Source organism: Saccopteryx bilineata, chromosome 2 (assembly GCF_036850765.1).
Source record: "Saccopteryx bilineata isolate mSacBil1 chromosome 2, mSacBil1_pri_phased_curated, whole genome shotgun sequence".
Classification (NCBI taxonomy): Eukaryota; Metazoa; Chordata; class Mammalia; order Chiroptera; family Emballonuridae; genus Saccopteryx; species Saccopteryx bilineata.
Window position 1 is genome coordinate 183,675,904 of NC_089491.1, and position 13,979 is coordinate 183,689,882.

The 13,979-nt window shown below is 37.2% G+C and overlaps 1 protein-coding gene across 2 annotated transcripts in view; it reads left to right on the forward strand.

Annotated features, from left to right (window-relative positions):
• Positions 1-13,979, forward strand: part of MON2 (MON2 homolog, regulator of endosome-to-Golgi trafficking) — a 191,452-nt gene that overhangs the window by 132,449 nt on the left and 45,024 nt on the right. The window contains exons 27-30 of one of the 2 annotated variants that reach the window (XM_066258887.1): positions 1,993-2,136; positions 2,707-2,724; positions 3,020-3,148; positions 8,563-8,753. In XM_066258887.1, coding sequence (XP_066114984.1) covers positions 1,993-2,136; positions 2,707-2,724; positions 3,020-3,148; positions 8,563-8,753 — 482 coding nt within the window. The remainder of the gene's footprint in view (positions 1-1,992; positions 2,137-2,706; positions 2,725-3,019; positions 3,149-8,562; positions 8,754-13,979) is intronic. The other variant, XM_066258888.1, reaches the window with a different exon arrangement.

Genomic DNA, 13,979 nt, shown 5'->3' on the forward strand with positions numbered 1-13,979 from the left:
ATAGATAAATGGCTACATCTTCTCTGAGAGAAAATAAAACTAATATATTATCTGACAGGTTAAAAAAAGCCATGGGTTGCATAAAAAGAGAAATCTTGTAAATATCTTTTAAAATTTAGTTTTTAGAGCAAGAGGACGGAGCGGGGGAAAAGAAAAAGAAACATTGATTTGTTTTTCACTTATTTATGCATTGGTTGGTTGATTCTTGTGTGTGGCCTAACCAGAGATCAAACCTGCAACCTTGGCATATCAGGATGACATTCTGTGTGTGTGTGTGTGTGTGTGTGTGTGTGTGTGTGTGTGTGTGTGAGAGAGAGAGAGAGAGAGAGAGAGAGAGAGAGAGGGACAAACAGGAAGGGAGATAAGAAGCATCAGTTCTGTGTTCACCTTAGTTGTTCATTGATTGCTTTCTCATATGTGCCTTGATCAGGGGGCTACAGAAGAGTAAGTCACCCCTTGCTCAAGCAGCAACCTTGGGCTCAAGCCAGCAACCTTGGGCTTTAAGCCAGTGACCATGGGGTCATGTCTATGATTTCATGCTCAAGCCAGCGACCCGTGCTCAAGCTGGTGAACCTGTGCTCAAGCTGGATGAGCCCCCACTCAAGCCGGCAATGTTGGGGTTACGAACCTGGGTCTTTGTGTCCCAGTCCAACACTCTATTCACTGAGCCACAGCCTGGTCAGGCCAGGACGACATTCTAACCAATTGAGCTACCCATCTAGGGCATAAATATCTTTTTAAAGAAATTCCTTCAGCCTTTCCAGGCAGTGGCACAGTGGATAGAACATTGGCCTGGGATGCTGAGGACCCATATTTGAAACCCCAAGGTCGCTGGCTTGAGCGTGGGCTCATTTAGCTTGAGCACAAGATCATAGACATGACCCCATGGTTGCTGGCTTGAAGGCCAAAGTTGATGGATTGAGCAAGGGATCACAGGCTCAGCTAGAGGCCCCCCCCCCCAGTCAAGGCACATATGAGAAAGCAATCAATAAAAAACTAAAGTGCTATAGGTATTAATTGATGCTTCTTATTTGTCTGTCCCTGTCTGTCTCTCTCTTAAAAAAAATATTTCTTCAAAATTTAAATGCTTTGAATTTTGACTTAGTATTTTGGGTGTCCCTGAAGTGTAGATTGGTCATTTTTTTTGTAGGCAGAAATATATTTTAGACATTTTATAAATAATATCATTAAATATTTTTCTCTCAGAGAAAAATAAACATGTAAATATGTAAACGGAAATATGAAAAGGTAAGAGGAAACAACACATTGATAGTTAGAAAAAATATAAGATTTTATTTTAAGCACCTTTGACATTGAATTGATAATTAAAATCTATAATATTAAGATGTGAATTTTATTGTTTCATCAAATTATTTGTAGCAATAAATTTATTAAAACATTTTAATTTTTTAAATCAAGTCTATTCAGATATATTAGACATTATTAAATGTATACTACCCTATTAAAACTAATATATAGATTTCTTATAGAAACAACTTTTCATACATGATTTATTTTCCCACTTGTAATGCACATGATTGTTGAAGTCAGTGGACCAGAATGGTACAAAATCAGCTGTCATTTTAATGAACTGATCTCATCACTTAAATAGAAGTCAGTATCAATGCTTGGTCAGTGAAGCATTCTTAATGGTCTAATCCCAATGGCTGTATTACTGAACAAATGATCAAATTTTAGGGCCTCAGAATTGCCTGATATTTCTCTTAAGTGCTTGCCCCTTTTCTAATCTGTCAAGTAAAAAATCTTTTTATTAAAGAGAAAACATTTTTTTATTGATTAGTACATTTAGCCTATATTTTATTCAATAATAGTTTAGAATAGTTTAAATGTCCTTCAGTACTTATCAAAGATTACATGATTCATAAAATAGGGCAGTCTTTAAGATTATTTGGTTAAATAAGTGCATATAACAGTAAAGAACTTAATGGAGTTCAGATTATGCATTCTACTGTTCATATTTTGCTTTTATAGGCCATCTGTGTAGGACCAGAAAACATGCAGATAATGTATCCAGCTATATTTGACCAGTTACTGGCATTTGTAGAATTTTCCTGTAAACCTCCACAGTATGGACAGCTAGAAACAAAGCACATTGCAAATGCAAAATATAATCAGGTAATTTACTCTATATTTACTCTTAAGACTTCATGGCTTATAACTACAAGTCAGTACCACTTCAAATGGACTTGATTATCTGAGAAGATTTTCATTCACAAATAAACTTTCATATGTCTGGTGACATATGAACATAATCCGTGTTTGGTTTGGTTTTGTTTTTTGCTTATGATTTCCATTTTCCAAGTGGTTCTCCAGGAAGTTTGGCCTTTCATGTTACTTTGTAGTATATCTTCTTGACTGCTTCATCCCACTACAAGATGGCTTCTAAATCCCCAAGACTAATCTTACCTAAAATAGATACTTGCAGTGCAAAATGAAGATATCTCTCTGTGTTAAATAAGATGTCTACTACTGGTGTGAAATTTAGTTGGATTTTACATAAAAGACTTTTTTTGCAATAATTGGCGAATTTTACCTTTGTTTTGGCTTAGAAAAAAGTAAATTTTTAAATGCATGCACATGCTGATTTTGTTCACACAATATAAAAATTATAGTCCGAAAAGTAGTTTTAATGTGTATTAACTTTTTTCATTCTATTTGTCTTGCAACACAATGGAATCACAATAGATCCAACTTTTTGCACCGGTGAGTTAAATTTCCTAAAATTGTCCTAACCTATTGGCAACAAAGTACATCTTTTGATGTACTTTGTACAGTTCTGGATAGAATGTTCTATGTACTTTTTCTGATAGTTTTAAATTTTGCCTGGCTGAAAAATATTATTTCATGAAGTATATGTCTCTTTGAAAACTTTGCATGTAATATAATCTGACCTAAAACCAAAGCTTGAACTTTAAGACAAAGAAGCATTCTCTTTGAAAACAATGTAGTTTCATTTAATTTCATTTTTTTAACTCCATGTGAAAATATTACTTTCTAGGCAGAATGGGTAGCCTTGAATTATGTACCATTTGCTGAAAGGTCTTTAGAAGAAGTTGTGGATTTATACCAAAAAACAGCCTGTCACAAAGCAGTGGTGAATGAGAAAGTACTCCAGAACATCATTAAGGTATTTCTTTTTTTAAAAAATTTTATGCTTGCCAGACCAGGTGGTAGCACAGTGGATAGTGTTGGACTGGGATGCGGAAGACCCAAGTTCAAAACCCTGCAGTCCCTGGCTTGAGTGCGGGCTCATCTGACTTGAGCATGGGCTCACCAGCTTGAGCACAGGGTGGCTGACTTGAGTATGGGATCATAGACATAGCCCCATGGTCGCTGGTTTGAGCCTCAAGGTCGCTGGCTTGAGCAAAGGGTCACTCGCTCTGCTGTACCTCACCCTTCTCAGTCAAGGCACATATAAGAAAACAGTCAGTAAACAACTAAGGTGCCGCAACGAAGAATTGATGCTTCTTATCTCTCTCCTTCCTGTCTGTCCCTATCTGTCCCTCTCTCTCTGTCTCAGTCACACAAAAAAATTTTGTACTTTTATTTGATGATGACAATATTGTTGAAATAACTTTTTAAGATAGTGTTTTATCATATATTAAGATAAATTTTAGAAATATATAGTTTATATTATTATTTATAGTGATTTTCTTTAACGTTCATGGATAGTATATAAGAACCCACTTTTCTAAAATGTGAGAAGGTAATTTTAGTGAAAAATATTTTAAAGTCAGTATGCACTAGATTTTTAAAATATTTTTATTGATTGATTGGCTTTAGAGAGAGAGAGAAACATTAATCTGTTGTACCACTTATTTTGCATTCCTTGGTTGATTTTTGTATGTACCCTGACTGGGGATTGAACACACAACTGTGGCATATTGTGGCATTTTAACCAAATGAGCTATCCGGCCAGGGGTATATTAGATTTTTTACAGTTCTTAAATTTTGCCACATAAGACAGTGAGTTGATGATCCTGTTTCTTAGGATAATACTTCTCATACTTTGAAGTTGATGAACATTTGGGGAGAGATTCACAGTGCAGCCCATTGATTCAACTGATCATGCATACTTTTAACAATCATTTATTTGTCAGTTATAGTAGAATGCAATATTATATTAGTTTAGGTATTGACAGTTATACTGCTCTCATACATTAGGAGATATTTCAGAATGAATATGAGGCAATAAAAAAGAAGCATTTGATTATTTTTTATTAAACAAGAACATCAGAAAAGCAAACAAGTCAAAGTTGTTTGATTATGCAAATGAGATGCAGAACCAGCTTCTATTTCATTGGTGAAAATGCAGTATACAAAAGGCTGAAAGCACTGGAGTATCTGCATGTTCCCTGATCCCCTAACTAGTTTAAAAATTCATCTCTTGTTGACTGTGTCACATTTCTCCAAAAACCCTTCTTGTTTTTTCCTCTGCTCATCCATAGCACATGGATGTGCCTTCAGTTTACTGAACAAATACAGGGCAATATAAACAGTTGTTGTTCCAAGGCCTTTCTCTGTTCCAAGGCTCATCCTTCTTTTTGTGCTCATCCTTTTCTCTTAGCACCTTTTTCTGTTGGTGATTCCTTTTTTCATTTTCCATTCAGCCTCTTATACTTTATCCTGGAGAGATGGCTAAACCTTTTTTACATAACCTTCAATTTACTTCCTACTCAAACTGCCATCTTCTTTCAGCATTCCTTATTTCCAAACTTCTTTAAACAGCTTGTGTCTTCACCTAGTCACTTGTAACCTATTACATGCTGACTAAATTCCATATTGTGCTACGAAAGCTTACTCAGAATTACAAAGATCAAATCTTCAACTCCTAAACCTTTTCTATCTCTTTGTCTACCCTATAACTTGGCACTGCCCTTGTCTTCTTAAAACTCTTTCCTTGATTTTTTTTGTCCTTTCTATCCTTCACTACTCACCCTATCACAACTGTCCTGTCCTCATTCACTGAGAATATTTTTTAAGCACTTCTGTTACCAGGTACTAATTAAATAGTAGAGATTAAAAAGAATGAGATAGTTCTTACATTTACAAATATAATATAGGGAAAATAGAAAGGTAACAAATAATATAGTGTGTTAAGTGCTGAGTGGAAGCAGCTTACATTCAGTTAGACCTGCCTTAGAATAGTGCCCTTACTACTGAATGATTTTGGGCATATGAACTAGTCTGAGAGTGTTTCTCATTTGTAAAAGAAGTATAATACCAATACCATTTATATATCTTACCTAAAAAGAGAATGAATCAAGATACATCATTTAATGGTATTTGCCAAGTAGTCAATGTGAAATAAAAAGTTAGTTCCTCCCATGGAAAAGGAAGGGGAGCCTAGGGGACTTTGACAAGGAATAATAGAAGTGGCACTTGAAGAAGGACTGACAGTTTAGGAGTAAAAAGGAGCGGGAGATAGTTATAGGTAAATTAAAGATCATGATATATTTTTTTAAAATGTTGAGAATTTTAGTTTAGTAAGGGGACAGGGCCTGAAATAAGTCTGAAAAGGTCGTTGTAAGTCTTATAAGCCATCAGAAAGAATCAGAGTTTATTCTTTAACCATTGAAGTGTTGAACATTGAAGAGTGATGTGAATTAGTTTGCTCTTTTTTTTTTTTTTAAGCAAGAGAGAGATAGACAGGGACAAACAGAAAGGAAGGGAGAGAGATGAGAAGCATCAACTCATAGTTGCATCACTTTAATTGCTCATCGATTGCTTTCTCATATGTGCCTTGACCAGGGGCTCCAGCAGAGCCAGTGACCCCTTGTTCAAGCCAGCGACCTTGGGCTCAAGCCAGTAACCTTGGGTCATGTCTGTGATCCCACGGTCAAGCTGAGTTCACAACGCTGGTGAGCCTCTGCTCAAGGCAGATGAGCCAGTCAGTGCTCAAGCAAGTGACCTTGGGGTTTTGAACCTGAGTCCTCAGCATCCCAGGCCAATGCTCAATTCACTGTGCCACTGCCTGTTAAGGCTTAGTTTACATTTTTAAATAAATTAAATAATTTCTTTCTGTACTCACAAACACTTTATTGACCCACTTGCTATATTACATTGTGGTTTAATTGGTCAAGGCTCTTTCTTTTCCAAAAAATGTGAGCTATATGACAGCAGGTACCTAATTTCCCAGTTCCATGTGCATTTACTGATTGCACACTATATTCTAATTTCCATATTAATTGCTTAAATATTAAAAAAAATAAAATGTATAAATTGGCCTGTCCAGGTGGTGGTGCAGGCGCAGTGGATAGAACTTTGGACTGGTATGCAGACCACCCAAGTTCAAACCCCCGAGATCGCTGGCTTGAGCCTAAGGTCTCTGGCTTGAGCAACGGGTCCCTCACTCGCTCTACTGGAGCCCCCTGGTCAAGGCACATATGAGAAAGCAATCAGTGAACAACTAAGGTGCCACAACAATGAATTCATGTTTCTCATTTCTTTCCTTTCCTGCCTGTCTGTCCCTATCTGTCCCTCTCTCTTTCTCTGTCCCTGTCTCTCTCGCTAAAAAAAAAAAGAAAGTATAAATTGAATAGATTTGCTGTGTTTAATGTTTCTTTGATTTCAGTAAAATATTAATTATGGTAATAAATTATACTCTTATCTAACTTGAATTATAAAATGTTAACTCAGAATGGCTCTTGTATAATGTAGTATTCTTTCTTTGCAAAGGACATAAATAGGCTCTGACTAGCTTCAAGTATAAAGACTTTTATTGCCCTGCTTAGTTGGATAATTCAGGGGGTGGGTCTTAGAATTGGTTGATTTGGGAATTCACTATTATTACCAAAAAAAAATTTTTTTCTCTGTATTGTGTTTACTAAGGGTTGACTGTATTCTATGTTCTTCCTCATAGTTGTATGCTATAAATGGGATTGTATGTACAGTAGGAGGGATGTGTATGTGTTAGCTTCTATTACATTATTATTTGTAAATTCCTTAAATTAACCTTAAGTGGAACTGCTTCAGTCCCATATCTAGTCTTGAACTAGTGATAATAGCCAGTGAAATGGAGTAGATTGATTTAATAAGCTAATAATCTCTTTACCCTAATTCCAATCTAGAAGTGGGTTTGCTCTCCCCAAAGCACATGGAAAGAGGAAAAGGGTGGATCCTGGGTAAGCTATTATCTGTTAGTGGAAAAGGTCCATTTCATGCCAATATTTAAAGGTTCTTATGTGCACTCAGTAATAATTTGTGTGCAGGATGATGAAAGAGAATTTTATATTCATACCATAACATTGAAGTGTGAAAATTTATCTCTTTATCTTTCTCTAACTAGAATTGTTATAGCAGCAGAATTTTCACTCTGATGCAAGTTATCTGATAGTATGCTGATACTACTAATTGATGCTGCTCTGGGATAGCTTGCCATGGTAGTTTGGTCAGTCTAGTCTTGTAGTTCCATGAGAGACCTATGACCAGACAAGTTCATTCGGAACTACCAAATTAGTTCTTTAATGGTTAACAGTAACCTGTCTCAAAAGTTGATCAATTACAAAGTTCCACCGTCTTAGTCACTATACATAACTCAGATTCTTTACTCCTGTATCTGCAAGGGTTAAAGATAAAATAAACCATCTTCTTGAGTGAGCAATTTTACTAAAATATTTGGAAAATGAAAACTTACATTAAAATGTTAAAGTACAGTATAAAATTCATTGAACTTCTGAGATAAAGCATAAGATTTCAAATTATTGATTCTTTAGGCCAGTGGTAGTCAACCTGGTCCCTACCGCCCATTAGTGGGCGTTCCAGCTTTCACGGTGGGTGGTAGCGGAGCAACCAAAGTATAAATAAAAAAAATAGATTTAACTATAGTATGTTGTTTTATAAAGATTTATTCTGCCTAACTTAGCGAAAATCCAACATAAAGTACTTGGTAAGTAATTATTATTATATGCTTTAACTTGCTGTAACTCTGCTTTATAAATTTTATAAAGTAAAGTTACTTCCCTACTTTATAAATCACCATTACTGTGGAACCAGTGGGCGGTTAGAAAATTGTACTACTAACAGAGATACAAAAGTGGGCGGTAGGTATAAAAAGGTTGACTACCCATGCTTTAGGCTATATTTATTCTCCCCTAACCATTAGTGAAAAACATATGGTAAGTTGTCTTGATCTTTCTTGGATGGGAGAACCCCATCAGTCAAATTATTATCGGCTAGGAGAATTATGGCAGATGTTCTAATTCCATAACCTCAAACTGATCGAAGCTGCAGAATTGTAAGTTTCCTACTCTTACTCTTAACTTTTCAGATAACACTCCTGTTTTTTATGATGAGAAACTGAAGTTCAAAAAGGTTGTTACTTTTTCAGGATTATTGGTTATAAAATAGAGACAGGATTTAAAAGTACATCTTTCTAGGCTGTAGGATTTGAGGATAACTTATAATTGGTCTTTCTAGAAAATAACATCAGACTTAAAGAAAATGCCTGTGCTATTATTTTTTCTCTCTGCTATCATTCCTTAAAGTTGTACGTATATGTTTTAATAAGTACTTATCTTAAACTGTCTTTATTTTTCACAGACCCTGAGGGTTCCTCTCAGTTTGAAGTATTCCTGCCCTTCTGAAAGCACATGGAAGCTAGCAGTATCTTCTCTCCTCAAAGTTCTTTCTATTGGGCTACCTGTTGCCCGGCAGCATGCTTCTTCTGGAAAATTTGACAGTATGTGGCCAGAACTAGCCAACACCTTTGAAGACTTTCTCTTTACTAAAAGGTCAGTGCATTTATTTTTGCAATTAGGACAATCTTTCAAAAGTAAACATACTTTTGACAGTATAATTGCTTCTAAAACAGTATTTCTGATTTTTCCTTAACAAAGTAATTGGTTATTGAGAATCCTAGATTGTATACAAAGCACAACTGGATTAGGCATTTATCCATTTATACATCATTTGTGACCAATGGACATTTTGCTCTTTACAGTGGTTTTGGTTTTAAGATAAGAATCTATATGTAAGATTATATGAATGCATTCTAATTAAAAACCATGGTTTTAAATTGATGAATCCAAGAAGATCCATTTTTTTTTTTTTTTTTAAGTGAGAGGAGGGAAGATAGAGACAGACTCCCGCAAGCTCCCTGACCGGGATCTACATGGCAACCTCCATCTGAGGCTGATGCTTGAATCAACTGAGCTATCCTCAGTGCTTGAGGCCAACACTCGGACCAACCGAGTCATCCTCAGCACCCAGGGGCAATGCTCGAACCAGTCGCCACTGTCTACAAGAAGGGAAGAGAGAGAGAAGGGGGTGAAAAAGGGGAAGAGAAGTAGATGGTTGCTTCTCCTGTGTGTCCTGATCGGGGATCAAACCCGGCACATCCGAACACAGGGCTGACGCTCTACCCACAGAGCCAGCTGGCCAGGTCCAGAAATCCATTTTTTTAAAACCATGCCCATGTGGCATTACATGGGGAAAGCAATTTCAGAAAATCAGTGTTTTGCCAAAATAAATAAATCAGTGGTAATAATGATCAGCTTTTTAAGATGTTTAGGTTTGGAGATTCCTCAAACAATTTAAAACAGAAATACAGTAGTCCCCTCTTCTCCACAGGGGATACATTCTAAGACCCCTCCCCTGAAACCACACATAGTATCAAACCCTATATATGCTATGTTTTGTCCTGTACATACACACCCATGATAAAGTTCAATTTATAAATTAGGCACAGTAAGAGATAACAACACTAACTAATAATAAAATAGAACAGTTACAACAATATAGTGAAATAAAAAATATGTGAATATGATTTATTTATTTATTTATTTTATTAAGTGAGAGGTGAGGAGGCAGAGATAGACTCCTGCATGCACCCCAACCAGGATCCACTTGTCAATACCCCTACAGGGCGATGCTTGGCCCATCTGGGGCCGTTGCTTAGTAACAGAGTGTTTCATATCCTGAAGTGAGGCCATGGAGCCATCCTCAGTGCCCAGGGCCAAATTGCTCAAGTCATTTGAGCCATGGCTGTGGGAGGAGAAGAGAGAGAGGGATGTGGGGGAAGGAGTGGAGAAGCAAATGACTGCTTTTCCTGTGTTTTCTGACCGGGAATTGAACCTGGGACTTCCACATGCTGGGCTGATGCTCAACTGCTGAGCCAGCCGGCCAGGGCCAGATATGATTTTTTAAAAAGATGTTTGAGTTTGGCAAAGAAAAATGAAATTTTCATTGTATGATATCTGAGAGCATAGGTTAAGGATGCTCTTTTCACTTCTAACTTCAGTGAAAGTGGCATAATTGGAACACAGACTAAATTTTTTTTAACTTAAACTGATTTTAGAGAGGAAGAGAAAGGAGAAAGAAAGAAACACGTATTTGTTGTTGTTCCACTTATTTATTGTATTCAGTGGTAAGCCTACACTCAAGCTGGATTAGCCTGCGCTTAAGCCACTGACCTCGGGGTTTTGAACCTGGGTCCTCAGCACCCCGGGGTGATGCTCTTTTCCATTGCACCACTGCCTAGTTAGGCTTTATTTTTTTAAAGAGAGAGGAAGAAGTTAAGGGGGTAACATCGATTTGTTGTTCCACTCATTGATGTGTTCATTGGTGATTTTTATTTTATTTTTTTAGAGAGAGAGAAAGGAAGGGGGGAAAGAGAGAGAAAGAGAGAAAATCATCAATTTGTTTTTCCACTCATTCATTATTCATTGTTGGATTCTTGTATGTGCCCTGACGAGGGATTGAATCCTCAACCTGGCATATTGGAGTCAACACTAACTAACTGAATTACCCAGCCAGAGCCCAGACTATATTTCTTTTTTTTAAGTGAGAGGTGGAGTGGCTCCTGCATGAACCCTGACCAGGATCCACCCAGTAAGCCCCCTACCAGGCGATGCTCTGCCCATGCCCATCTGGAGCTGCTGCTCCATTGCTCAGCAACCAAGCTATTTTAGCACCTGAGGCAAGACCATGGTGCCATCCATTTGAGCCATGGCTGTGGGAGGAGAAGAGAGAGAGAGAAAGGGGAGGGGTGGAGAAGTAGATCGTTGCATTTTCTGTATGCCCTAACCAGGAATCAAACCCAGGACTTTCACATGCCGGGCTGATGCTCCCAGCCAGGGCTCAGACTAAAAATTTTTTTTTTTTGACAGAGAGAGAGTCAGAAAGAGGGACAAATAGGGACAGACAGACAGGAAGGGCGAGAGATGAGAAGCATCAGTTCTTTTTGCAGCACCTTAGTTGTTCATCAGTTGCTTTCTCATATGTGCCTTGACCAGGGGACTACAGCAGAGCAAGTGACCCCTTGCTCAAGTCAGTGTCCTTGAGCTCAAGCCAGCGACCTTGGGCTTCAAGCCAGCGATCTTTGGGCTCACACCAGCGACCATGGGGTCCTGTCTATGATCCCACACTCAAGCCAGCAACCTCGCTCTCAAGCCAGAGGAGGCCGCACTCAAGCCGGGTGAGCCCACACTCAAGGATGATCTTGGGGTTTTGAACCTGGGTCCTCCACGTCCCAGTCCAACACTCTATCCGCTGTGCCACTGCCTGGTCAGGCCAGACTAAATTTTTTGAATGAGGAATCTGCTGTCATCTATATAGAGCTGTACTGTACAATACAGTAGTCACTAGCTATCATTAATTATTTTAACTTAGTAAAATTTAAAATTCAGTTTAGTCTCACTAGCTAGTTTTCAAATTCTCCTTGCCATGTGTGGCTAGTTGCTGCCATGTTGGACAGCGCATATTATTGAACATTGCCTTCATTGCAGAAATTTCCTTTGGGCCTACTGATCTAAAATGTGACATTTTACTAACACTGGACTTGCCTGTAATAGCTGTAACAGCCAGGTAGTCTTCACTTCTACAATCTAATGTTCTTTTTGTGCTATGGTAGTGAAATTCTATGACAACAAAATTTTTTCTGTTTTTCTATTCATTAATCATTTCTAAAACTATATAATGATAAATATACTATGCACTGTTTTGTAGCCATTTAAAAATATTAGTTTGAAATTATTTAAATTATGAATTTAAAATACTTTAAGGAAGAAAACCTGTATCAGCACATTGCTAATGATCAGATGAATACACAACAGAATGATTTAACCGAAGAGATTCTGTCTTTCTGTTTAGTAATTCAGTAAAAAAGAAAGTTGTCAACAGAAACAGACTCATAGATACAGTGAGAGCAAACTGATGATGGTTCCAGATGGGAGGGAGATTAAGATGCTGTGTGAGAAATGTGAAGGGGTTAGGAAGTACTAACTAGTAGTTACAAAATAGTCACTGGGATATAAAGTACAACATAGGAAATATAGTCAATAATATTGCAGTAACTACATATGGTGCCAGGTGGGTACTAGACTTATGGGAGATCACTTGGTAAGATATGTAAATGTCTGAACACTGCTATACACCTGAAACTAATATAAAATAATATTGAATGTCAGCTGTAATTGAAAAATAAAAAAAATAAGCCTGGCCTGTGGTGGCGCAGTGCATAGATTCTCCACCTGGAATGCTGAGGTCACTGGGCTTGCCTGGTCAGGGCACATACTACAAGGAACCAATGAACAACTGAAGTGAAGCAACTGTGAGTTGATACTTCTCTCTACCCTTTCCTCTCTCTGTAAAATCAATAAATTAACTCTTTAAAAAGTAAAAAGAAAAAGTTGTAGAGTGTAGCCTGACCGGTGATGGCACAGTGGATAGAGCATTGTCCTGTGATGCTGAGGTCCCAGGTTCGAAACTCTGAGATCACCAGCTTGCGCATGGGCTCACCAACTTGATTGTGAGATCATTGAGATGATCCCATGGTTTCTGTCTTGAGCCCAAAGGTCACTGGCTTGAAGCCCAAAGGTCACTAGCTTGAGCAAGGGGTCACTGGCTCTGCTGGAGCTTCCCCCGAACCCTGTTTAGGCACATACGAGAAGCAATCAATGAACAACTAAAGTGCCACAATGATGAGTTGATGCTTCTCATCTCTCTCCCTTCCTGTCTGTCTGTCTGTCTGTCTGAGATTCTGTCATGTGGGCTCTCTCTCTTTCTCTCTCGTTCTCTTGCTTAAAAAGAAAGTTGTAGAGTACAGAGAGGTAACTTACATTTTTCTCTGTAAAAACTTCTCTGATATTTCAGAATTGAAACTAATGACATCTGATTCTACTTTCTTGTTTTGCTTCCGTATGTATTTCTCACCTCTAGAAATTTGATACCAGTATAAACATACTCTTTTTATTTTCAGGAAGCAAATTAAGTTTTTGTCTTTAAAATAACCCTGAAAAGTTGAATTCTCTGTGTACTTCATTACCTAAATCATGATGTTAATTTATATAAGTAAATAGATTTAGATATTTAAACTTTTGCCTTTTTCCCCTAATTATATGTCTTTATATGCATGTTGCCCTAATAATAAATTGAGTGAGCTTTTAAAAAAAAAAAAAAAGTTGAGATAGTACTGGTTTATAACATTATATAAATTTTAGGTGTACATTATAATTTTATATTTGTATATATTATAAATATATGTAGTATATCTTCTTCACCAAACAGTATCCATGTCAGCATACATTTGACTCTTTTTACTTATTTTGCCTTCCCTCTACCTTTCTTCCCCTCTGATAACCACCAGTCTGTTATCTTTATCTGAGTTTTTATTTTTGTTTGTTGTTTTTCTTTTGTCTTTGTATTTGCTACTGTTTTGTTGAGGATTTAGCATATACATATTTTCATCAGGAGTATTAGGCTATAGTTTTCTTTTTCGGTAGTGGCTTTATCTGGTTTTAGAATTAGGATAATACATGCCTCATAAAATGAGTTTGGAGTCTTCCCTCGAATTTTTTGAAATAGTTTGACAAGGATAGGTGTAAGTTCCTCTTTGAATGTTGATAAAATTCGCTTGTGAATCCATATGACCCAGGACTTTGGTTTGTTGGGAGTTTATTGATTACTGCTTCAGTTTCACTAGTTGTAATCTGTTTGTCCATATTCTCTGATTCAGTTTG